General features: G+C 41.2%; 1 protein-coding gene across 2 annotated transcripts in view; it reads right to left on the reverse strand.

Annotated features, from left to right (window-relative positions):
- actn3b (actinin alpha 3b) overlaps positions 1-27,009 on the reverse strand; it is a 31,535-nt gene that overhangs the window by 1,335 nt on the left and 3,191 nt on the right. The window contains exons 2-20 of one of the 2 annotated variants that reach the window (XM_008427906.3): positions 10,405-10,519; positions 10,088-10,207; positions 8,656-8,742; positions 8,315-8,402; positions 8,014-8,092; positions 7,460-7,541; positions 6,976-7,061; positions 6,720-6,812; positions 5,418-5,648; positions 5,122-5,269; positions 4,896-5,046; positions 4,383-4,491; positions 4,133-4,273; positions 3,083-3,265; positions 2,468-2,602; positions 1,993-2,172; positions 1,749-1,895; positions 1,593-1,658; positions 1,329-1,487 (exon numbers count right to left, since the gene is read on the reverse strand). In XM_008427906.3, coding sequence (XP_008426128.1) covers positions 1,329-1,487; positions 1,593-1,658; positions 1,749-1,895; positions 1,993-2,172; positions 2,468-2,602; positions 3,083-3,265; positions 4,133-4,273; positions 4,383-4,491; positions 4,896-5,046; positions 5,122-5,269; positions 5,418-5,648; positions 6,720-6,812; positions 6,976-7,061; positions 7,460-7,541; positions 8,014-8,092; positions 8,315-8,402; positions 8,656-8,742; positions 10,088-10,207; positions 10,405-10,519 — 2,400 coding nt within the window. Of the gene's footprint in view, positions 1-1,328; positions 1,488-1,592; positions 1,659-1,748; positions 1,896-1,992; positions 2,173-2,467; positions 2,603-3,082; positions 3,266-4,132; positions 4,274-4,382; positions 4,492-4,895; positions 5,270-5,417; positions 5,649-6,719; positions 6,813-6,975; positions 7,062-7,459; positions 7,542-8,013; positions 8,093-8,314; positions 8,403-8,655; positions 8,743-10,087; positions 10,208-10,404; positions 10,520-27,009 lie in introns of both variants that reach the window. The other variant, XM_081599030.1, reaches the window with a different exon arrangement.

Below are 27,009 nucleotides of genomic sequence, written 5' to 3' on the forward strand. Positions count from 1 at the left end.
GAGAGGGAGGCAACGCGTGACTCAGAAAGGCAAGAAGAAACCGTTGCCTCAGTCAGAGAGCACAACTTATTAATCTCAGAAAAATTTAAATTGTGATTTTAGGCTTTTAATTTGTCTAAAATGACTTAATCTGGACAAGAACGAGAATATTTGTTCCTGTGGGTTAACAAAGACCCATTGAAAACCACAAAGACCTTATTCACAAGTAGCCGGGTCTTTATGAGAACAAATATCTCCGACTCATCATTTGAAATATATATATATATATATATATATATATATATACACACAAGATCATTTCAGAGTTTTAAGCATGCCAAACCTCTAGGGGGCAGTGTAGCGCAATGCTAAACCAATCAGCCAATCAGAATGCTTCAAAACAACCGCAACTTCCTGTAAGCAGTGGACTCTTTCCAATATGTACAGGCGGATCAGTCGCTCGGCTGTCTGGCTCTGGTTTGCTCTCTCGTTCCCATAAACTCGCTCTTTCAGGCTGAATACAGAAGTGATTCCATGGAAATAACTCAGGGAGGCTCCTTTATTTACCATCCGTATCCCTGGTATTTTTAGGCTGATCCGGAGTGAAGTGAAGGCTGCAAACTTTGTGTTGTGCAGCGTTAGCTTTAACTGGTAGTGGCAAATATTTACAAGCCACCATATTCTTAATTCAGTATCGCTTGGAAATTAATAAACTTAAAAGCCCATTATATTAGGAAGACAACAATGTTCATAGTATTGCTTTTTTTTGCATCTGAAATACGACTTAGTCTTGTCTAGCAGTCATGATAACTCAAAGCGGAAACAAGTGAGCCGCATTAGCTCCTGGAGACGTGACGTCAAAGCCGTAGGTGCAAAGAGCCCATTGAACTTAATAATTTGTGTGGAAAGATATATAGGTTTTAAATAGTGTTTTTTGTATGTACAGTTATTAAATATATGGCCTAGACTCTGCATGTTTAGGTTTATTTATTTATTAAATTTAAATATTCTCATGCACACATGCAGAGCTTTTAGAAATATTGAACACAGTTTTCAAATTCAAAAATACTTTTTAAATCCCAAAGGGAAATTAAATTACATTTTTGTTTGGATGAAAGGCCAAAACATAAAAATGTTTTCACTTTCCCAGATATTAAGTAATTTTTAATCCTGTATTTACTGGATTTAAACACAAACTCATGTAGGATTTTGTAAGACCACTAGATGGCGGCATTTCCCCCTCTCTAGTAAAGAGAGTGACTCCAGTTCCTCAGTGAACGATTGTATTCATACATTAACCTCAGTGAGCCTGTCCCGCAGGAGGGCGTCACCGGTCCCGTGTCGTTTACCTTGTCTGAAGCCAGGATCTTGAAGGAAGCCATGACCTGTTCTGCGGTGTCGGTCTCTGCGGTCTCGCGGGTCATGAAGTCGATGAAGGCCTGGAAGGTCACCACGCCGGTGTTGTTCGGGTCCACCAGGGTCATGATGCGGGCAAATTCAACCTCACCCTGTCGGTGAAAACATGGAGGACTTCAACGACGTGCTTTAGCATCTGAGTGAACAAGCGTAGAAGGCCTTAAAGGTCCGTCTGTGGTTGAACTGGTTGCACTGACCAGATCGTAACCCATGGAGATGAGGCAAGCACGGAAGTCGTCTGGGTCCATCATGCCGTTTCTCTTCTGCAGACAAAGATCAAAACCGCTGAGCCAACTCAACAGCACTCACAGTTGAGACGGAGAGGAGGATGATCCCAGAGTGGGCCGCCTCACCCTGTCGAAGTGGTTGAAGGAGGCCCTGAACTCGTTGAGCTGCTCCTGGCTGATGCCCTTGGCGTCGCGGGTCAGGATCTGGTTCTCCACCTCGTTGATGGTTCTGGCGATGGTGGTGAGCAGCTGCTCCCAGCCCACACGGACGTGCTATGATGGAGAGAAGAGGAGAGAACGTCGGCATGGCAGACGTATACCCCAGACGGAGAGAGGGCGGCGGATGAAGTTGAGGCTGTCGTCGTCGGACCTCCATGGTGTAGTTGGTGTGCTTGTTGTCGAAGATGAGCGACTCCTGGCTGAGCTGGTGGTCTCCCTCCAGCTTGTCGATGTTGGACTTGTAGTTGATGATGTTCTGTTCGTACTGCTTCAGGCTGTTCATCTGTTCCTCCAGGGAGCCGGCGATGTCCACAGACACGTGGCTGATCTCCTGTACGAGTGGAGAACGGTGACAACAACATCCAACGACCAAAGAAATGTTTGAATGAGTCAAGGAAGTGAAGAACGCTGTTGCCTACTGTGTTCGCATCATGATAATGAGGCATTTCACCGATCTATTGCACATGTGACAGTGGAGAAAATCCCTAAAACCTTAAATTTCACCTTTGATCTACAGGTGGGTGATTGAAATTTGAACATAAAAATCAATCCAAACCGGTTTTCTCCATCAAGACATTTTTTCCCAGATTGGACTGACTGCACTGTACAGTTTATTTTTGCTGTACCTCCATCTTGGTTTGAATCCAGGGTCCAATGATGTTGGCCTGGGCAGCAAACTGGCGCCTCAGCCTCTCGTTGCCCTGCTGTCTTGCCACTTCCTCCTGCAGCATTTGGTCTCTGAGGGGTACAAGGTGCTTCACCTGCATAATAAAATCCAGTTTTACGGCGTGACGTCATTTAAAAGTAGACATGTTGATCACTTTCACCAATAATCACATTTCTACATGTGGAATCAATTGACTGATTATGAAATAAACTCTTATTTAAAGGAAATGAGCATGTTTTCTCATTTCTTGTCGCAGATGGTCTATAGCGCGTTTCCCTCAACCAGATCTGACAGATTGTCCAGTGTGGTTCTTCTCATTTCCCCTGACAGTTTTACATGCTGTAGCGTTTCGTATCAGTACAATCTAAACTTACAGCTACTATTTCTGACCCCTCGCTTGGTATGTACCACTTATTTTTAGCTGGATGACCAAATGCAGCGCACGGAGATACGGCGTCGGTTCACGTTTCCTGTTTGCACAGGAATGCGACTTAAACCGGTTATCTTCCACGTTAATCATCCATTCTTTACCGAGTGAGACTCTGGTTCTGGGGAAACGTCTGCTTTGACTCACAGTTTCCCACTTGGTGTTGATGTCCTGCTGGCTCAGGTTGGTGTACGGGTTGATTCCGGACAGCTTGATGCCGTAGGTCTGGGCGATCTTCAGGATCTCGTTGTGGATGCTGATGGTGGCCATGCGCTCCTTGTCGGCCTCGGGCAGAGTGGCTTTGAACTGGTCGTGAGCAGTGATCAGACTCTGGAGAGCAGGAAGACAAAGGCTAATACTTACACAAACATTCTCTAGAAATCAATATTTCTCAGTTAGATTGTAATTTTTTTTATCTGGTTTTTAGTGAAATGCACAGCCTTGAAAACCCTACATCATCATCCAGTCATTAGTTTTATAGAAAATGGATGCAAAGAAGCTAGCTAGCTAGAAAGGATATATTAGCAGCTAGTTAGCGCTAGTCTCAACCACTGAGTCACAGAAGGGAATGAAGATGTGTTGCTGCATCTTGTTCAAGTTTATTTTTTAAAATGGGACAATATGTGTAGATTGTAGCCAGGCGACTAATTTTTCCGTCGCTAGTCCCATTGGCTATGTTAGTGCACAATAACAAATACAAACGTTTGCTGGACAGAAAAGTCCTGCAATAGAAATAAACTGTGTAAAATAAATTATATTAAATAGTCACAACAAAATATGAGAGCTGTGATTAACATATTTAACTTACATTTTGTAGAAATTAATTTAAGGCATTTTATATAAGCAACAACTAAGCTCAGTTGCAACAAGCCTGGTTTGTTCTTAAAATGTCTTAAATTGTAAGATATTAAGACAGAAATACATGAATATAAGACATTTTAAGATTGTTCTACTAACAGGTGATTTTGTTTGGGGTGACAAAACTGAATACAAAAGCAAGTTTTTCATTTGTAAAAAAAAAATCAAACCAATTTTCTGTTAACTTCCACTGCTTTGTGTTAGTCAATCACTTAAAATCTCTTTCAAATATATTAATGTTTGTATTTCTAACTTGACACCATTTGGAAAAGTTGGACGTGAAAAATTTTGCACAGCGGCGTCTCAGATGAAAAAAGGGAACGGAGAACAAGCGAGCACCTGGATCTCCTCGATGCTGTGGACGATGAACATGTCCTGCAGGTCCTCCATGGCTCCGTCCATCCAGTTGTTGAAGGGAGCTGCCCTCTTGGCAAACTCCAGGTACAGCTGGTCGATGGTCTCCCACAGCTTCTCCACACGCTGCACTCACACAAACGCAACAGTTTTCAAATAAAGACATCCAATATATGAAGGTTACTTTGCAGCCTGAGTTGATCTCTATGTGTTAGGGTTTTTGTTTTTTGTTTACCTCCAGAGCGTCCCTCCTCTTCTGGGTCAGGGTCCCCAGGTTGTCCCACTGGTCACAGATCCCCTGGCAGCGGGCGTTTACCGTAGCAGCATCATGGTAGTCCAGCTCACTGAATGAGATCGCATCAGTAAGTTTAGTGTGACTCGTGTTTTAAAATATAAATCTAGCATCATGCTCTGCAGTGGATCTGATCTTATTTGGCTCTTCTTGACCTGACACATGGTTCTGAAGCTTTGAAAGCCAAACCGTGACTTTTTTTTTACACCTATTGTCATCCGCCATGTTGTTGAACATCTCAAACGCTGTCTATAAGCTCAGAGATTGTTTCAGGAATACGAGGAAAAATTCCATTGTGAGAAGAAGCAAAACACTGGAAAGCATATCTCCATTTTCCACTCGTCTTATGCACACTTTGATTGTTCTCTCAATCCTTCCCAACACTTCTGTCCCTTCTACGGGCCGATTCTGCTGACGTCAGCAGCAGAATCCTGTTGGGACTTTGCGGCGTCTTACTTCAGCTCCTGGGCGATGGCGGCGATCTGCTCCACTCTGTCCTGGTGAGCGGCCAGGTCGCTCTCAAAGGCCTCGTGCTTCCTCATCAAGGCTCTGATCTCCATCAGAGAAGCCGACTCGTAGTCCTTCTGAGACAGGAGCTCCTCCTTACCTGAAACGCAGTTAGCAAAGTCATCAACACCGGCAGGCAGGGGGAGTCGGCGTGGGTTTCCGTTGTCATTCCTACCTGCAGTCCAGGCTTCATGCATGCCGCACTTCTGCTTGAACTTCTCGGCCAGGTGGTCCAGTCTCTCCAGACGGCGGATCTCGGTCAGCAGCCACTCCTCGTAGCCCTTCTCCACCTGCTCCAGACCTTTCCAGGCGTTGGCGATGTCCTGGAGGAGAGGGACACGTTTTCATTATGTCACCGATTGTGAACCGCGTTCCGTTTTGTGGACTTGCAAAGGACTATTAAGGCATTAGTAAGTATACATTTGAACTAAAAGGCCTTAAAAACAGTGAAAGATGTTGCGTCGTCCTCACCGACACCATCTTGCCCTCGGAGGGCATGAAGGCGGGCCTGTTGCTGAGCCTCAGCTTGGTCTGCAGAGTGTTGAAGTTGATCTCCAGCTGACATTTCTCCTGCACGCGCGGCGGCTTGTGCACCCGGCGGTAGTCGCGGAAGTCCTCCAGTTTCTGCTGCATGGCGCGCATGGTCTGCTCTGCCACGCGGTTCTCCAGCCAGGGGATGGTGCGGCGGATCCACTCCAGCAGCTGGACACAACGTGGACCGTGTCAGTTACGCAACGAGCCTGCTCCGTTCTCATCTCTGCTGTTGCGTGGCTTGTGTGTGGCTTGGAAATTGAATTAAATTGCTGCTAAGAGTAAATGCTCTTCTGCCTGGGTTTCTCTCGGCGTGTGAACTTGTGCTTTTTGTCTCCACCGTAAAAGCTTTGCTGAAGTTGACCTCTGATATTGGACTTTAGAAATAAAAAGTCTCTTTCCAAATTAATTTAGAAATACAGAGGTACACTGTTATTATCTGCTGACCTAATTTTACATTTATTTAATCTGTTTTTATAAAGGCTAATCCAGTTTGTCCGCTCAAGAGAAATGAAATAACGTGAGATGACTGCGAGGGGGAAAAAAAAAAGTTTTGAGGATAAAATGACTTTGCTTTTGTAATAAGGACAAATTAAGAAGATGAAAATGCATTTTTTTAGCTTTATCAAAACTCAAACGCTCAATCTTTTTCCAAATATCACCAAAGAGCTACTGACTCGTAACACTCTTCAGTATGGATGTTGCCACTGACAGAGAGAGACTCCACTTCTAGAAGCAGTAAGATGTTTACTACGTCATCTTGAAACAATTTAAGCTACGAGAGAGTAATACCTTCGGCAGGTAACAGGAAGGCTGAAGAAATCGCAACAAAGTTGCTCTGTTTTATACTCGGTGATTTTTCAAAGAAATCATGTTGATGTAGAAATGTTGGCAGCATTTTAAAAATCACAACAAAAGTAAAGATCTACATTCTTTAGAAATACACAGAAATACACTGACGGGTTGTTGATGCTACAGCTGCGCTAATCGTGATTATAAGACTATAAAAAACCTTGCAAGCGTATATTGGCTATTTAAAAATATTAAAAACTGCCTTAAAGTGATGGATTTTTTTGCTTCCACACACAACGTTACTATCAACAGTAAATTGAACTCAAAATTCTGATCAATGGATTACTTTTAAAAATCTGTCACTATTACATCGATCGCTTAAAACATGAATACTTTAATACATTTTTTTTTTAAAACTCTTGTTTTGAGTTGGCTGCAGGAGTTTCTCACCTCGCTGGCCAGCTTCTCGTACTCCTCCATCAGTTTCTCGTTCTCCTGGTTGACAGCCAGCACCTTGCAGATGCGGTTAGCAGCCGTCTCAGCCTGGAGGTGAAACGCATCAACACACCCGTATATACGCTTCAGTAACAACACCAAAACACTTGAGTTCGCTTCCAGTGTCACCAGCTGCCGTTCCGCAGATTGGTGCCTAAATGGTTTTATTCAGTTTAGAAGAGAGTCCGCACACTGAAACTATAAATCTGACCTGCTCGGCTCCGGCGAAGGCGTGATAGAAGCAGGACACGTAGGTCATGATGGCCTTCTCGTCAGGTTTGGGCGTGTTCACGATATCTGACGGAGATTAAAAAAAAAAAAAAAAGAGATTAAAAATAACTCGGCTTTCCAAAAACACAATATTGTTTGAAAAACATTGCATTAGGTCCACCTAAATTCATTTTAAATGTTTTTTTTTTCCCCCCCCAGAAAAACGGCCTGATCCAATCGACCTAAAATGAGAGCTGAGTGGATAAAGTGAAGTACACCAGCTGCTTGCATGCTTCCCTGAAGGAATAATAACAAACGCTGCTAAACGTTTCCTGCTTATTTGAGGGCCGGTTGCTCAGGATTACAGCAGTAGTCCTTCCTTCTGGGAAACGTCACGGTATGTTTTAACCCATATCGACGTTACCAGAGTCCCACAGTAAATATGTTCACTCTCAGTTCAGTCGGTTCCTCCGTCACAGCCTCACCTTCAGCGTCGAGCATCTTGGGGATGTCCAGGAACTTCTCGGCCACTTCGAAGGCCGTGTTCAGGTTACTGATGGGGTCGTCCTGAAGGCAGGTAATTATTAGATGTTAATTAAAATGTTAATAACCAGAACTTAAAACACGAGATGCATCTGTTTAGCCATCCAAGCTAAAAACACTTCTCAGTGAAACATGGTGCAAGCTCTAATTCAGATTTAAGTGGGAAAATACAAAACGGTAAAAAAAAAAAAAAAAAAAAAGGAAATTTGGTAAAACTCAAAATATGTGATTTTATTGAAACAGTGCTGCAATATAATTGATCATTGGAATTTCAACAAATTCACAGTTTGCCTCGGTTTTTCATCTGCGCTTTGTGTTCTTACATTTTTAGCACATATGCAGATTTTATATTCTACTTGCACATGAAGCTGAAAATGTAGATCAACACAGAAATAGAAGGAAGGAAACAAAAGGAGACAGGAAAGAGGAATGGAAGGAAGCAGGAAACAGAAAAACAGAGGGAAGAAATGGTTTTAAGAAAGAAAAGAAGGAGCACCTTTCTCAGTTTAGAGTAGTCAATGAGGTCAGGTCTGTGTCTGTGGATGAGGGCACACAGCGCCAGGCCATCTTTCCAGCTGAGCGACGAAGGAAGAGAAGAGAAATAACCCAGAGAGTAGATCAGGTCATAAAGGTCGTAAAGAGACACAGACAGAGCAGAGCTGTACGTTAAAAAAAAAACGGTGTGAAAATGTTCCAAAACCCCAAAAAAGACGACAAAACACAAGTAGAAGGAAGAGACGTGAGATTTTAAGAGTGCAGTAGCCCGTTTGTGCCACAGGGTGGCGGTGCAGACTAACCTGATGTGGAAGTTCTGCACATTGACATTCCTGTAGGGGGCAGTCTTCCTCTGGCACCAGAGCAGCAGACCTTCTTTAGCGGAGGTCTCTGAAATAGTGGAGGGAGAGAAATGAACAAAAACAAACTGAACAAAACGTCAGAGTAGGAACGGAAGTAGAGAAATGTTTAATAACCAGGAGTTACTGTTTAGAATAAATCGTTCTGTTCAACATGTTGCTTTGTTTATGTGGAATGTATATCAAGCAGCAGGTAGTGTTTGTGAATTGAATGTTTTCTGTAAACACACACACACACACACACACACGCACGCACGCACGCACGCACACACACACACACACACCTTCCACAGAGATGTCCTGGATGGCGAAGCGCAGAATGATGGTCCAGATCATACCAAGGGTCATCTTCACGTTACCGTCGACGATTTCTGTCCAGACAAACGGAGCAAAGAAGAAAACACAGAGACTTAGAGAGATCCTTCTCCTGCATGACTCTTTTTGGTTCTGTTTGATACCGAAAATGTCAGTATATATATATATTTAAATTTTATTCTAAACTAAATATCTCCCTGCTGCTTTATTAAGTTGTGAATATTTAATGCAGTAGCTTAGCATCAGCAGAGCTAATTCTTGCTACTTTAAAGTCCCGGTGTTTGAGATGCACCAGGAAAACGGGTGCCGACCATAATCAGTCAATTTTACGCCCGACCAGCCTGGATCAATGATCCGCCGGTCAGAACCTAAAAAGACAATTTTATTCCCCGACCAGTGAACACACCATGATTGGCTGACAAAAAACACTCTATGGTCTGGATGTTGTTACTGGCGGGAAAACTACCTTCAACTTTAACATCAGTCAAATGTTAACAATTAGAGACGACAAAACTGGTGAAAGAAACTTCTAGAAAGAAACGGTATTTTTTATGGAGATGTTCGTTGTTCATTCAGGTGAAGCTCTAAGTAATGGAACGAATTAGAGCAAAGTTTTCTTGGTTTTATCCTTTTGAGCTTTCAAACTTTATCACGTTGACATGTCATCTGTTAAGTATTTTGAAAGGACCTAAAGTAATATTCATGATATTTGTGCACTTCTACATTTCAAAATGTGCAAACGGAACAAAAAAAAAAAGAGCTATAATGCACCTCCCATAAGAGATATCCAAACTATTGTTTATGTTGCCTTTTATTTCTACGGGCACACTTCCCACAAACTGGATTGTTTTATAGATCTCTGAGACTTCATTGACACGTAGAGAAACATTTGAAAAAAAAATCACGGTTTCATTTTGCTAACAAAAACACTACATACTCTTAACACGGTTGCGTTCAAATTAATTCATGAAGTTTTCAGTTTTGTTTATAGCTGTTACAGAGAAACTGGAATTGGTATGGCATCATCAGCTCAGAGCGACAAACTCGGTAAATCTCCCCAAAAAATCTGATTCGTGCATCTCTGCTCCAAATGTCAATAATCCTGAATCAGGCGTCAACGTTGACATCACCACAACTCCAATGTAACCGCTTCAGTCCAAATGCAGTAAAGTTTGTTTTTTTTACTTTTGCTCTAATGCAACTTGCTCATTTCTTATACAAACTTTCAGTATTTACATCCCTAAAACATATTTCTCAGCTTGAGGCAGATCCTAATCGAATGAAAGGGGAAAAAAAACATCTTCCAACTTCCATTAAGTTTAAATTATCTGTTTGAGTAGATTTACAAAGATGGGCTAAAGGGGGGCTATAGGAACAACAACCCTGAGATGGGACCCTCACCCTCTGCACCAATAGACACCAGCTTGACCCCCTTGCTGCAGATGAAGTCCAGAGCTTTGTTCACGTTGGCAATCTTGTGGAAACGCATCTTTCCTTTGTCGGGTTTGGGCAGCCTCTCGCCTGAAAGACAAACACTCTAGATAAGCCTGATTTACAACAACACCAAAAGTAATTCTGAATCAGATTTTAATTATTTTCTGCTTTGTTTTTGTAAAAAAAAAAAGCAATGCAGACAGAAGGTTTGAGGAGCCATTCTAAATACAACGTCAGGAATGAGGGAAGGCTCAAGGGAGGAGCTGGTTTGTAATGAGGCGTACCTGAAATGACCTCCAGCAGCAGCATGAGTTTGAGGCCATTTCTGAAATCCTCCTCGATGTTCTCGATCTGTGTCCCAGCTTTCCTCAAGTGGGAGTTGCACCAAGCTGTGAAGGTCTGAAAGGGAGACGCATGATGAGGCAAAATGTAACGGTGCTGCCAATGCAACTGTACAGCCTGTGCTCTCTCTCACACACACGCACACACACACACACACACACACACACACACACACACACACACACACACACACACACACACACACACACACATTAGCAGTCCAGAAGCAGGTAAAAAAAAAAAACAAAGCAAAACATTCACACAGTTGGGTGTGAATTTTTTAAGACCAGGCTGAAAAACTGCCGAGCGAGGCTGTTTGAGACCTCGCAGTCAGTGGAAGGGAAAACACACTTTGACGTTTATGACAGCTCATGTTTACTCACATGTCGGTTTTCATCCAGCCTCAAGCTAAGTTTGTTGTTGACTACTTTTTACAGGGTTTCTATCGTCAAATGTAAACTTTTTAACTCCGCCTTGAATGAAATTTAAGCCCGAAACCATAAACATAGGAGATGGTTTTGGGTATCCCTGCTGCATTACAATCGCGCACAGCAAAAATGTTGAAATGTTTGTGGCTCTTGGCAGCGTCTTTGTTATTCTCATCCTCCCACTGCATACTCCTTCCCATGGTGCCAACCTTAAAGGTTGTTTTTGTTTTTGCACAGAATTTATCTAGCCTTTGAAGAGTTGGTAGCGGAAGTGAAAACGAACGTCCTCCGGCCAACTGGCGATAAATTTTCCGCTTAAAAGAATCGACACGCATCTCAATGCCTCTCAATGACGCACGAGAAAGTTTGTGCTCGTAAACGTAGATGTGCAAAACGTGAGCTTGCGACGTGACACAAGAAGGTTGAAAAGTGTTAAAATGTTTAGCACTGTCGACGATAACGACTTCGGTGTGTCTTGTTTCAACTTTCACCTGTCGCCGTCGGCCGTCGCTCCCAGTGTGTCAGGCCCATTACCCTGGATAGACACAAAAAGCTAGCCAGCTAGTAAGAGCGTGTTAGCAGCTAGTGTTAGCTTCAGCCGTTAGTTCAAGTCACAGAACGCAATGAAGACATCCTGTGAAACAGATATGTCGAGATTGAAAAGTCACCACAAAATTTAAGAGCTGCGATTAATGCGTTTAATAAAGTTACGAACTTGAGACTTTTTAAGGACCTTGTTTAAAAAACAAAAAAACATTGAGCTGAACGATCTGGCTCTAGCTATAGCTTAATTTGACAAATTTTTTTCTCAAGAATGTCAAAGAAAAGAAAGCATCTACAAACACTCCCCAAAGTTTGAGAGCGTTTTAAATTTTTCCTCACCACTCGCAACACAATAAAACAACAATTTTTTGTGTTTTTTGTTACTAGTTTTTGAAAAACATTTCAGGAGGCCCGACCTCTTTTTAGGAAAGATTCTACAAGCTTGATGCAAATTCAAACATACCAGGCAGGTATGTTTGAATTTGACAGCCCTGGTCTGTCAAATGGGTTTGACAGACCAGGGCTGTCAAACCCATTTTCATTTTGGGCCACATCAAAAATATGAATGTTCTTGAAGGGCCAGTTGTGCCAGAATGTATTGATAAAACCAAACAAACCGTTAAATTATCAATAAATAGATGATCCTCCAAGATTTTGTGGTTGTTTTTGTGGGGTTTTTTATGCAATCATTACAGATTTTGTGGTGCCAATTTAGAAACGTTTGTAAGGAATTTTTATATTTGCTCTAATGTGTTAATTGTGACTTTTTGTTACTCGCCGTATAAGTTACGCACTATAACCTGACATCAAGTAAGGCTGAGGCAGCTGTCACTGGAACTCCATGTCTCTGACCAATTTTGAGAAAATGTACTGTAAAATCTGAAAAATTGTGGAGATCTGTTTTTGTGAGAATTTTGCAGATTTATGAAAAACTGGAAGGACTTATTGATGTCATTTTGAGTCTAGAGGGCCACATGAAAAGCTACGGCGGGCCGGATTTGGGCTCCGGGCCTTGAGTTTGACACGTGTCTTAGACCATGACAGCCAAGGTTTAGCCATTTTCAGTTCCACTGTACAGGTGTTGTCAACACTATGAGTATTTTCAGGCAATTTGCTCAATGAAATATAAATAATTTCATTATAAATAAGACATAAGGGTGGGAAAAATGTACATGTCCTTTATCTTTTGCCTGTAATTGTCCTTCATCTCTCACCTCCAGTTGCAGAAAAGCACCCCACCATAAGGAGGGGGGCCGCAAAGAAAGAACTGACAAAGTGATAATCTTATAATCTTTCTCTGGTTAGCTTCACACTATGTTGGGAATCTTTGCCTCAGAGCAATGCAGTCTATAGATAAGAATAATTCTGGCTTAATGGATCGGCTTAAACCTTAAATTACGATACACAGAAAGTACTTAAAGTGTGAATTTTGGCAAAGGATATTTAATAACGTGTAATCTACAAGGTTTCCCTCAGAAAACGTGCTAAACTTGATGGTTGTTGCACTCGGCAGTCATTCATCCAGCAGCCCGTCGTGTTTTTGAGTTAAAAAAATGTTTACATTTAACAGGAAATTTGAAAATATCACTTGATAATTGCATGTTATTGGAAAATTAACACCTGAATACCAACTATAAAGTCTTAAAAAATGCAAACATTTTAAAAAGGCTTAGATAAGCAATGCTAAGCCTGGTGGGGACACAAGTAAAGCCTGGTGGCCCGCCAGACTTATAATACACTGGGGGAAATGCTGATCTGAGTTTTTTAAATGTGACGGTGTCTCTAGTGCGTATCAACAGTGAAAAAGTTGAAAATGAGAAGAAACCTAATCAGAAATGTTATTCTAAAGAAAAGTACCCAGCTATTTTTTGCCCTTTGTGTTGTGTTCAGCAATAAGCAGAAGTTGTGTCTTTGTAATTCCACATTTCCTACTTATTAGTTTATTATCTGTATAAACTGAGCAGGATGTAGTGATGTTCCTGTGTTGTCTGAAAACTGCCTAATTGCATAAAGTCGTGCACATAAGTGACGGCATACTGGTTCCATTAGACCATTCAGTCACTCGCTAAATGGCTTTTCTAAGAGGCTTTCATGGTGTTTAGCTTAAATCTGAAAACAGGATATGCAAGTTCAAATTCAGGAGACTGAGGACATGTTAGGGCTTTTTTTATTTTATTAAATTTTTTCACTGTGGAGCAGAAATTTTGGCAGTGTTTGGAGAATGTGGGGGAGTGGAAGCAGAATAAGTGCAGGAGCTGAATGCCTAACAAGAAATGAATGTGTGGGTGGAGTGAGGCGCACGGCGTGTATTAATTAGAGCTGAAACAGAGTTTGTGGGGATATGCAGAAATATATTTTTTAAAAAACAAGCGTCAATACATGGCGTTTGGGTGTATGTTTGTAGCCTCGTTTCTCTACTTGGGCGACACTGGCGTCTTCACTGAGACAGGACGCAGGGGAAAGTTAAAAAAAGATTATTCGCGGTGACAGATCAAAGTGACGGGATGGAAGACGACAACGGATCAGGAAGTTAAAGGACATTTCTCACTGCAGGAAGAAAAGGAAAAAAAAAATTTTTTTTTTCCCCCCGAATTTAGCTGAACTGCAGAGCTGACAGGATTGCTGGCAGCATTGTTCTGATCTGTGAGTCAAACATTTTTAATCGTACAGGTTAAACAACGAAGACTAAACATCTGAAAACTCTCATTTCAGTCTGAACAGGAGCAAAACATCAAAACCCTGCCGTGAATAATGACGTTATTGGGATGCAGGGTGTGAAGTTAATGCGCTATTAAGCACAAGTTACTTTTGCTGCATTATTTTCTTTTTCTTATCATTAATGATCTCTTGACCATCTTGGGCTAAAAGTTCAAAGTCATATCCAAAGTCTATCAGTGTAAATTGTTCTTAAGTTAGTTTTCATCAGAGCAGGAAGAATATCCGCATATTTAATCGGAGATAACCTGATGCTATTATTGAGTCAGTGTGGTCAATTTGAATAACATTTAGACAATATCCACAGAAGTGGGACACACTGTATGGAGGATACAGCTCTGGAAAAAACAAAGAGCCCACTGCACTGAACCCCACTGAACACCTCCTAGTTATTCCACCAAATATTGATTTCTGAACTCTTCCTGAGTTAAAGCATCAATGTTGTTGTTTCTAAATGAACATGAAATTGTTTTCTTTGCATCTTTTTTTGTTATTTTGACCATTTCTCATTTTCTGCAAATAAATGCAAAATTTCTGCTTGGAATTTCAGAGACACGTTGTCAATAGTTCCCAGAATAAAAGAACAATGTTCATTTTACTCAAACGTAAACCTATAAAAAGTTCAATCAGAGAAACTGATCATTGTAAATGGTCTCTTCATTTTTTCCTGAGCTGTATATATACAATCTTTAAGATGTTATTTGTTGAAAGTCACATATTTTATATTTATATAAGTATCTTTGAATGGCACTAAAATGCAAATCAGATATGCCATTGTGATGAAGTAGAGTTTTTTTTAATTGAAACTAAATTAAATTTAAGGAATACTTCTAAGATGAGGAAAATTATGAAAATTCCGTGATTTCTGTCGAATGAATTTGATGGACACAATTTGATTGTCTGTGTATAAAAACCAGTAAGACCTTCTCGCTGCATCGAATATAATGATGTGAAACTCTTCGGATTAAAGTCCAAATTATTGTCTGTTGATCGTATTTTCATACAGTACGTATAAAGTCAAAAACCTTTTGGGATAGTTGCGACTTATTCCAGCAGCATACGTAATATTTTTTAGGTTTGAACGATGCCATACATCTTTTCCGATGTTTTTATTTTTTTTATTTTAAAGGTTAAAGACACTTTCAGTGTGCGGACTGACAGGAATTCCCAGGCTCCAGTGTAATTTGATGTAAGGGTCTCAGGAGGAGGAAGAGGAGCAGGAGGAGGAGGAGGAGGAGGAGGAGGAGAGGCCGCCTGTCCAACCAGCAGGTGCTGGGCTCGTTTGTCATGCATGACCAAATTTAGACAGACCGCTAATCCAGCCCACAGACCCCCGTGCCCATCCCTCTGCAAAAGATGAGGCGGTGTTTGAGGACGGAGGCTGAGGAGCTAAAGGAGCAACAAGGAGGCGTAAGAAGAGGCGGAGGCAGCAGAGGCTAAATTGGGTTGGCATGGGACACCACTGGACAGCTGAGAAGGCAGGATTCCTGAGGTGAACTGTAAAAGTACAAGACAGAGGAAGAGGGGGAGGAAGGTCAAGCAGGCGACGCAGGGGGAAAGGAAGAAATGGATTTGAGAATATCGGATAAGATTTCTGTTGGGGAGGGAGGAAAGAAAAACAAAGGAATGATAAAAGGGTCAACCTTTCACTGATCTCATCGGAGTAAAGAGTTAATTACTCTTGAAATGGAAAACAATGAGTTTAAACATAATCTGTGCTTTTACAAAGCCGAAAGAGTTGAAACCCCCAACTTCTATTCCACTGACATTAAAGGGATCGATCTTGTAGTTTTTACGTCTCTGACATTTCCCGGCCTTGTTGTTATAGTTGCGGTTGTCCACCAGCATGAAGCCACTGCTTCATCTCGTCTTCACTTCCTTCCTGTTTATCCACACCTGTCGGTCCGATTTAGCTTAGCCTGTTTTTTTTTTTTTCTTTGCGAGTCCGTCTTGTGAAATGAGGTCATGGTGGCTCGGCTGAATGCCTCACATAACTACTGTGTCCCCCTGCCGCCCCCCAAAGAAAGATCAGGGCTGCTGACCCTCAATACAGCTGACACGAACACCCAACCTCCTCTTTCACATCAGAACAGGCCTCATGCTCTTGATGATGTCGCTCGCTCGCCTGCCTATCAGAGGGATGACGCAGCCGCCGAGCTGCTGGAAGACGTCACTGCTGGAGTCTCAGGAAGGTGTAGGAGTTTTACGAGTTTCAGACCTCAGATGGTAACAGTGCAATGCTTAAAGATCTCTTCTACAAATAAAGCTGAGCTAGCTTAAATCAACTAGCTTGACTTTCTGATTTCTCTGAGGAGTTGTCAAGAGTATTCGACGTGGTAAAGCTCTATCAGTTACTCAGTTTAGTAACTTATACCCAACATAATAATACTAAAGTTTATGTAAAACCTTGTAACAGTTAGTGATAATATGTAGGCAACTAACATAAACCCTGTTTTCAAACAGCAACTCCTTACATACACTTTACTATAACCAGGGCGCCTGGATAACAGACATCATCTCTGAAGTCGTGTTGTCAATGTAGCACAGGATATTGTGAATATAACCGCAGAAACACAAAAGGAGCTGGTTTCAGGGAGGAAGTTTGGTTCTGATTGTTCGTTAAAGCAACGAAAGGCTTTAGTTTTGTTGCAGCGTAACTCAGATTTGTCAGCTACAACAACAGCAGGCTGTATGAATAAATATTGACGGCGAAATAAAAAAGAAAATCACAAAAAATGGAACGACAACATGGGTCATAGTATGTTAAAGTGTAAGTTGCAAAAATATTTTAATGTGCGGTGGGATAGAAAAAAAAAAAAGCGATTTGGAAGTAAAAATTTTTTTATGGCAAATGTTTTTGGCAATGCATCTTATCCAAACCGTGATATGTCTAAAACCATTGCTAATATTAACCCAGTAACAGGGAAGGCTTACATAAACAAACAGTACTGTCTCTTCCTAGCTGATCATTCCCTTTAGACACACAGTGTGTGTGTGTGTGTGTGTGGGGGGGGGTGTGTGTGTGTGTGTGTGTGTGTGCGTGTGCGCGTGTGTGTGTGTGTCCTCTGTGACTGATCTGACGAGACCAGAGTCTTACCCCAGATAAATCAAGGTGATCTTTGCAATTACAGGTCCAGATCTACGCTGACAGTAAAATAACTCCACCTCTAAACTTGTGCTAATCAGAGAGATTATTACATAAACGAACTGCAAAACAGACACTGAGGTCTTTAAATTTAATTATAAATGTCCACCGTGGATGTATTCACTAATTAACACCTTCGGTCTGAGCCAGTTGATCTAATTACAGACGAGTGTTGGTTGAATGTTGCTCTGGTTTAAACGCAGCTGCATTAAACAGAGGCCTGTCTGCCACTTTTGCATTTAGCTATCATTAAATATGTATAGCTTTATGCTCAATTGATTTAAGAGCTGGCACATCTACATCCTCAGGGTAAAAAAACAAAAAAAACCCAAGTCTCTGCTGAGGCTCTTATATCAGTAAAATCAGGAAAATGTTTTAAAAAGGCAAAAACTGGGACACATTGGGTAGAGAGAGATATTTTTTTGTAAATTAAACCAAAACCTTTTCAGTAAATGGAGCAGAATGAATTAGAATATCAGGTGAAAGTAAAACTTTTCCATCAGAAGTTTACAGTCTGTAATAAAGAAGAGCCAAGGACTCTATCATATTTGACTCAACTTTGACAGACTAACGCACATATAAAAACTGTTGCGGCCAGAATCTCAAGGCACATGTAATTTATTTATAATAAGTCAAGTATTTATGACTGTACCGGCGTAAGAATAGTTTGCCTTCATGGCTGACCTTGTGGTCTCCCGCTACCTCAGTAAAACACCTGTTCAGAAATCCTGTCCAGCCATCTTCAACACTCACACAAACACTAGCTGTGCACGCTGCACTCAAGGTCTGCTAACTCGCAGTGACGGCTCACAGTACGCAGCCTGTGCAGAATAATGTTCGCGGCTTCGGCGAAACATCATGCAAATTCAAAACATCTTCTGCAAGCGTCACCACTGCTTCGCAGTTTATGCCGTCACTGAGAAATGGTACCTTTACAGTTCGGTACGTGTGTCCAGTTGTGGTAATTATAGCCACAGGGAGGGAAGACTCAAATAAAATGATTAAACCTGCAGCCTAGCAACTGAAGAGAGGCTGCAAGCACCTCGTGTTTTTCTGTTATTCCTTCTTAGGTCAGTTGTGTTTAATTTATATGCTGCCAGTTTAGTTTTTTGGATCTCTACTACTAAAAACAGTGCATTTCCAGCATGTCGCCAATAAAAACTTTATTTTTGATGACTAATACTGTAAATACTTTTTGTTTCATAGCAATACGAGTGCTTTGGTCAAGGACAATTCCTTGATTTCTGTGATTATTTTGAGTGGTTTGAATATTTTTAGCAAATTGGAGTAAATGTTCAATCAAACAGCTGTAGATCTGTTCAACTGATTCAACGAAGACACTAAAATATATTTAGTTTATATATTTTAGTGTATTTGAATTCAGATATAAAAGCCCATGAAACAAAAAAAAGCCATTTAATCTTTCAATGTATATCAAAACAGGAAATGCAATGATCTGCTAAAATAATAATAATTCAATGCTTCTTCACATTTGAGCTTCAATGTTGAGGAAAAAAAGCTAAATTTGAGTCAGAACAGACACTAAATTTTTCCATTAAATTTTAAATTGTTTCTTTTTTTTTTTTTTTAATTACAAAGACGGTGTAATGATGCATGGAAAAGTTATTTAAAATCATTTCTAAATAACTCCTGACTGATTTTAAAACACCCCATAATGAATTTGTGCAAAGTGACGTCGCTTTGTTGTGTGAGAGCTGCCCTGCAAACAGCAGGTTGAAACCCGGAGCTCGCTCTGCGTTTCCACAGGCGATAAAGTGACGGGACGACGATGCGGAGAACAACAGGTGGTCCCAGAATGCAGGAATCCCATCGGACCTCTCTACCTCTCTACATTCACACCTTCACCACCTCCACACAGAGACCCGGACCTCTAAACTCGGGTGCCATAAAAACATTTTTGGAGAAACACCCTTCCTCTTGAACTCACTTCCAGTTTTTTCTTAAAAAAATACCATCGCGTTTAATTCATGAATTTGGGAAAACAGTATTTCTTCTTCACTGTAAATGGATCCCACCTTCTGGGTTCATGCAACTATTTTTAAAGAACAAATTGAAATTTGATGAAGACAAAAAAAAATGTGGGTTGCAAATAACGATTTGCCATCATCAAAGTACTAAAATGAAGCTCATATTTTTCTTGGAGGAGCATAATTTGTGAAGTACGGGTTGAATATTTTTCCTTTTCTTTTTAACATCTAATACAATCCTAGGAATGCTCTGAGAAATTTGCTGGTTATTGACAGCAAATTTCAATAACCAGCCCAATTCTAACCTTTGACCTGCTACTCAGACACCCAACAGTCCTTTCTCTTATGCAGATGCCCCGCTCCGTCTGCTTCCGAGTCACACCGCCAACAACACTCTTCAGTGCGTTAAAATAAGTGAGGAAAACTCAAGTTGTTCATCTTTAGAATCAAGACACTGCTTGAAATTAAGTCAAAGGAAGAAAATACGATTTTCTACAATTTTTCATAAGCTGTCTGTGAGCGAGAGCAAGACTTCAACAGATAACATGAAGGCTGAAATGAATATAGCATTGGTAGAGTAAGGGGTTTACATTGTCTACATTAAACTCACTTTCATTTTGGATCATACCAAAATCATCTATGATCTAAAAGAGCCGGTTGCGGCAGAATGCATTTATTTATAAATCTATCTATCTATTCTCTAAGCATGAATTAGAACGAAAAAAAAAGTATTTCCTGTCACCAAATTCACTTTGAGCTATGAGTCAGTTCATTATCACCCCTTCTCTTCTTTATGGAGGATTAATAGGCTTAAAGCCAGAGACCCTGATGACAGCAAGACCAGCACCGGCCTGTAGAGCAAGGTCCGGGCCTAAACCTACTGATATATGTCTTTGTTCAGAGGATAAAAGGCCTAGCTTGTTTATTCTGGTCCGCCGTGTGTCGGGGTGTTATATGGGTGTGTGTAAACCCTGTGCAAAATGCCAGTGAGATATACAGTAGATGCGTTGATCTGAGCTGGAATGAGAACAAGTGTGAAATATGATAACAGACAATGATGCTCCTCTACCATCAAGCAAACTGATATATACTACTAATAATCATAATAATATTACTCGTATCTAAAGGGCAGAACCACAACAAGTGGCTGCACAGTGGTGCAGTTGGTAGAGCTGTGGCCTTGCAGCAAGAAGGTTCTGGGTTTGATTCCCGGCCCAGAGGCTTTCCGCATGGAGTTTGCATGTTCTCCCTGTGCATGCGTGGGTTCTCTCTGGGTACTCCGGTTTCCTCCCACAGTCCAAAAACATGACTGTGAGGTCAATTGGTTTTTCTAAATTGCCCCTAGGTGTGAGTGTGTGTGTGTATGGTTGTTTGTCCTGTGTGTCTCCGTGTTGCCCTGTGATAGACTGGCGACCTGTCCAGGGTGACCCCGCCTCTCGCCCGGAACGTTAGCTGGAGATAGGCACCTGCACCTCCTGACCCCACTAAGGGACAAGGGTGTAAAGAAAATGGATGGATGGAACTACAACAACATTTTGAACCAACTTCTCCGGGAAGGATACTCCTGTTTGAAAACAAGCACCGGCAGCAACTTAATATGAAAATTAGGACATGTCTTTAGGCCATTACGTGCTCTGCTCCATTTCCCTCAATTTCATATATTTTTAGGATCTAAAGCACGGTGGAGGAGAGAAGTCAGAACATCTGCTTCACCAATAGCCTTCAATGTATTTTGACTATTTTAAGTAGGCATCTGACATCTTAAGACAAACCGCATTTGTCTATTTTACAACGATGCCTAAACAGAAGAACAGCAATGTCACTAAGCTTTACCTGAGGTTCAAAAGAGGGCCGACTTATCAGAGAAATAATTGGTGCGGTATGTGGCAGTCTTGCTTTGACACAGCCATCTGTCTTCACCCTCGTATTAATTGCCGCGGCTACGTGGAGGGGTGCGTCGTGTCGCTGTTGCGCCGCCTCACATTGTGTTCCGCCGCCAAACGTTTCCGGGCTGCTGCACAGCCAGATGATGCCAGCCGACATTTAACAATGCAGTCATGCTCCGAGCAGCGTGTCTGGAGGCGTATGCAGATGTTCTCTCCTCTCAGGAACCTGGAGTGCCGACGGGAATCGAGGTGCAAGAACAAAGGAAGGCTCAGGACGGCGCGAATTAATCCAAGTTAAAACAGACAACCGGGAAAAGAAGAGAGAAGAGAGAAGCTAGGGGATGGTGCCATAAAATGTGTGACCCCAAGGTCACAATGAGCTGCGTGAAACTTTCCGTTGTATTGACTTATCAGAGAGGCTGTATGAAACCATTTTATGTTGGCAAATCATAGGTTGCTGCAACTAAACAAAAAAAAAAACAAAAAAAAAAAGGTTGACCAAAGGGTGAGGTAATATAGCATTAGGCTAATTCTAATACAACAGTTTCGGATGATGCTTTCCTCAACCTATGCGGAGGAAAGTGTTTTTTTTATTTTATAAACATGTTGCAAAATTTAAGAGGTCAAATAATTATTAGCTGAATTTCTCAGAAAAGGAGTAACACTGCTCTGCCTTTGGAGCTACTCCAAGCATTTGGTATGCTGAGGTTAGTGTATCTTTTCCAACACAGACTGAGCATCCGCATAATGTAACATGAGATTCAGTAATGTTACTAAAGGTCATTGCAGCAACATTTGAGGAGCGCTTGTACGAAATACGCAAAAGCCGCAAATGTGTGCCATAATTGGTGTCTTTAAGCAGGCGCTCAGTCACACAATTATTTACCATAGCCAAAAAAAAATAAAAAATAAAGTCAGTGGCGCCCTTACTTAGGAGTAGATCATTTTGAGAATGCTACATTAGCTGATACATAAATCTTTTTTAGAAAACAGTTCCAGCAAAGATGAAACCCTGGTCCTTCACAATCTCACCAGCCTCCTGCGTTCATGAGCTTTCAAAATTTAAGCCGGCGTTATGAAACCAAAGGAGGTGTGGAGAGAAACTCTGCGGGGTCGATATGCTTAAAGTGTGTGGCAAAGATCTCTCAATCTGAAGGGTTAAACACCTTGTCAGTTTAGATTTTTTTCATACGGAAACATTGCTGCTTCCATGCGATCTACCTCCACCGAATCCCAGTAAGTCGTTCTATTGCAAGGGTTCCCTGCAATCCTTGCAAAAAAAGACACAAACATAAAAATAATAACAAGCACGACGTGATTCAATGTAGATGTGCCACACCAAGGTGGACTCCGTGTTTTATGCCTTTAATTGTTTGGCAAACTGATAGCAAAGACCACCTGTCATTATTACATCACGGCTTCGTGCGCCAAAAGCCCACTAAGTCTTACATAAGTCAGTTATCATCACGGGGTTGTGCCGACCTCGCTTGGTGAGTCAGAGGCCTAACAGCGAGTTGACTTCCACCACCGCATGCTGTTTCAGTTCTTTCAGAAATTGCCAGAAAGTTGACAAAGTCCTGGCTTTAAAAATGTTGTGAAAAAAAAGGCTTTAGAAAGTAGCTGCTGAAAAGTTCAGTTATTTAAAGTCACATATTTACCCACGCCTCTAAACACAAACCGGATACGCTCTACCATGTTTAAATTTTCTTAGAACTTTAAATTAAACTGAAAGGAATTGTCAGCCTCTATAGGGAATTTGACTTTACGACCAAACTTTCTAAACAAAGAACACGATATAAAGGACTGGACAAAAGAGTTGTTATGTGCCCTTAAAGCTGAAGCTTGTTCTCTTGTCATCATTTTGTGGTTTAATGACTCGGAAGACGAGCCGTTTGAGTCATTTCTCTCAGCAATGTTACTTCAAAATGCCAGCTGGGGCAGAAAGGAAAAAAAAAAAAACCTTTCAGCTTGAATTGGACACAAAGCCTCACATGCCACAACCTTATCTTTCATTATTTGCGCTCATACTGCGTTGAGCTTCTTTGTTACAGGAGTCAATTGCGGAATTAGCCGACAGCATGATTGATGGCGGCGACTGAAGGTGAGCGCGAAGGTTTATTGCTGACGGCAGCAGCGTGTTGAATCTTTTGTCGCTGTCTTTTAATGAGCGCCAGCCTCCAGACAGATAAACTGATGTAAATTGTTGTGGAGGATTTATGTGACAGCCGCTGGGCCTGACTTTGGCGATTGGTTGGGGGTGGGGGGCAGGAGGAGGGCTGTGTCTAATTTCAGTAGAGGCTACTTTGTTTCTTTGAGAGGCGGCGCAGGCCGAGTGGATCCGGGGGTCAGCTAAATCATCTTAGCAGAAACCTTGACCACGAAGACCTAGGTGTGAAACCAATCTAAGGCTGTATATAGTAACATGCAACTGAGACATTTCCCAGCATTCATTTCAGCCAAAAGAGAGACCAAAAGTGACAGGAACGACCTTGTGATGCTTTTTCTGAACCAAAAAGGGGTCATCTCATGCTCAAGGTTTTTCTGCATCATCTCTAAAATGACTCCAAAGTCACCAGGTCCTATATAAACTTTTATCACGACGGAGGTTTTAAGTTGTAATTTGTCCTAAATGTAATGCGAAACCACATAAAACATCTCAAAATGTACGCATGGTAGCCAGCGCATATTATCACCGGAGACTCACCACTTCGTTGGAAGGTGATGAGTTCTTCTGCCTTCGTCCTATAAATATTTATTGCACAGTGTTGACATTTCTCTCTGATAAGGCAAATGGACTTAGTTTGAGGTTTGCAAAGTATGATTTTTTTTTAAGCTGGTTACACTGCAAGAAAATCCTAAATTGCCTAAACATTGTCTGCAACTTTGACATCATTCATATAACAGGTAATGCTTTGTGGATGTTAGACCATGAATCGTGTGTAGGGTGCATTTCGCTCTCCTTATGTCTCCAATTCCAAGACAAAAAGCATCTCAATCTGAGACATGCGCAAAAATATTTTTATTTTTTTATTTTTTTTGTTTGCAGAAAAATATGCCTACATTCAGAGTAAAACTCAATAACTCAGCCTTCTATTCTATTTACAGACTCAAAGAAACGCTATGATCAAATCAAGATGGACGCTCTGACTACCCATCATTCATCAGTGCTACTTTCACCATATGGATTCTGACACTGCTGCCGTATCGTGTGTCAACTTTTGCCATTACAACACTCTGCAAGAACTTTCTGTTTTTATATGCTGAGATCCAATCCTCGTAAAAAAAAAAAAAACCCGCTGCTGCACGACGCATAGATACAAACACGCCACTTACATGCCTGTAGAAAATACTGTAGATTACAGTGAATATGTCACACGCCTATATATTCTCCTTGGCCGTTTTTGCGGTCTCTCTGGGCTCCTGTGCTTTGCTCTAAAGCAGATTATAGAAGCCTCCCTACATGGACACAACTTCTGGAATAGCAACTGCTATTTGATCTGCACACTCTCTGGACTCTCCACTTACGTGGATCCTCATACAGATGCTCTCTGCATGCAGCTACAGCAAGAGCTGCGGTGCGATTACTAATACTGTTATATTTGATTTTTGTAGATAATGAAAATATATTAACGGACAGATGTGTACTTAAAAAAATAATAATAATGTTGTTGTTCAAGAATGTTTGTTTACCTCTGTAATCCGGTATCTGACTAAAGCAGCTTTGCAATCTTATTTCTGAACTTAAAGTTGGATCCCGAAGAGTTTTTCTCAGTTTTGTATATTTGTCATGTCTTTAATTTGCAAACTCTACAGTGATTTTCTGCTTTTCTGCTGAAAGAAACATGAGGAGCGCTTCAAGATGGACTCAGCAGGGTATATGTCATCTTCACAGTGCCTGGTATCACCTGAGCGAGTGAATCTTGAGACAGAGTCGAGATTCGTGACTCCCAGATGCATTATGGGAATGAGGCACACATGGGAATTACAAGTGTGCAAGCGAAGCAAATCTAAGAAATGTCTGCAGCAATGCTGCAAGATACATAAGCAAGATGGAAGGATGCTAATTGGTCTCTTGCTTTTTCTTTCATTTAAATAAAAATATATTTGGTTTTCTGTTAAAATGTACGTCCTCTCCCTGATGTCTACTACCAGTTAGCTATGATTTGGCATGTAAAACAATACTTTAATATTAAAGATAAAAGGGATTTTGTTATGTTAGAGTTGCATGTGTCTCCAGCCGTCGTTCATTTGGGGTGAGAAAAGAGCAAAAACATCAACACAATCTGCCCTCCTGGGGTAAACAGAAGAGGATCAGTGGCTTTGCTGTTGTTTGGTGCTTCATTAGGCGATAGATCAATAACTCGGACAGCAGGCCGAGCGGCCCTGACTGCAAAATAAGATTAAATGAGAACAGATTTGATCGTGCATCAACCGGGCTACCACAAAGGGAAATTACATTAGCCTAAGTGGATACTCTGTGAGTATCACATGGGTATAATTAAATATCACTTAAAGACGATGATAATCACTCATTTTGACTGCTAACAATTATTTCCTTCGGTCGCGCCGTGTAAAAACCCGATGTTAAATGTTGTTGGATGCGTTTTGGTGGCAGAGAAATAACAACCGAGATCGACGGGAGATCTTAACTTGGCAAAAAACCGGTCCTAGAGTTTTTTTATGAACTGCGTATTAATCTGAATTATGACAATTAACATTTACAAGGATTTACAAAGGTCAAAATAATATGTTTTGAAATGTTTGATTCATCTAATAAAAGTATCCATTTGTTCCATTTAAAATACAATATTTAAACAGACAGCATTGCTAAAACATTGATTTAGTTAATGATAATAGTATGAAGAAGAAATTATATTTTTGAGCATTTTTCTGAGAAAGAAAAGTTTATAGTTCTTTGTCACAAAAAATGACATTATGTAAACTGTTATAATGATGATTTAAGGTCTCCTATTCTTTTGTTTAAACATAAAACTCTCTATTTGTGCGTCGGCCTATGTCTGTGCACACTTAGCCTTCTCCATTTTAATAGTCTGGCTGAGCCATTAAGACAGTTGATAACTCTGTAATGGATATTTTTAGGTTATTGCAAGAACAAGCTATACCAAGCAGCAAGACGTTCACTTAGTCACATAACAGCTGAACTCCTAAACAATGTGAAACAGAAGATGGCTTCAGTCACCATGGTGAACTCATCTGGTGTGTTGACATTTTGCTCCATCAGTTTGATTCATGACACAAATTCTCAAATACTAAAAGGATCCGATGTAAACTGTCCAAACAGTCGATTCAGACTACAGACTACATACCTACAGATTCAGACTGTAGGTCTGAATCCCGACTGAATGGACGGTTGAGAGTTGGTCCATACAGCTATTGATCAGGGTTCAAGACATCCCTTTTGCTGCAGATGTGCTCGAGCGGGACGAGGGTTAGACGTCAATAAGCTCTGAGGGTTCTTGAGCTCCTTTCCGTCTAAGTGGCTCGTTTGCCTCAGCTTGTAAATCAGCCTAACAAACAAGGCCCTCCTTGTTTCCAGGACTGCGCCTGCTTTGAGTGAACATGACTGTTGAGATGAGACGCAGTCAGCTCTCATTGCCGCGTTCCTTCGTCTTTTTACCACATGCAATTTCTCACACGATTTTTGACAACTCCTATTACGCCGAAGTCCTTGTCCAAAGCAAGTCGTGAATCATGTGCTCCTCAACCTGAAACGGACACTTCATGGGGAGGAAAAAGAAAAAGAAAGAAAAAAAAAGAAGAAAAAAGCCAAATTGATCCACAAGTCAGATGGACGCGCATTTATGTCCAAGCGTGCGTCATT

This window comes from Poecilia reticulata, chromosome 18 (genome assembly GCF_904066995.2).
Source record: "Poecilia reticulata chromosome 18, P_reticulata-male-v2, whole genome shotgun sequence".
Lineage (NCBI taxonomy): Eukaryota > Metazoa > Chordata > Actinopteri > Cyprinodontiformes > Poeciliidae > Poecilia > Poecilia reticulata.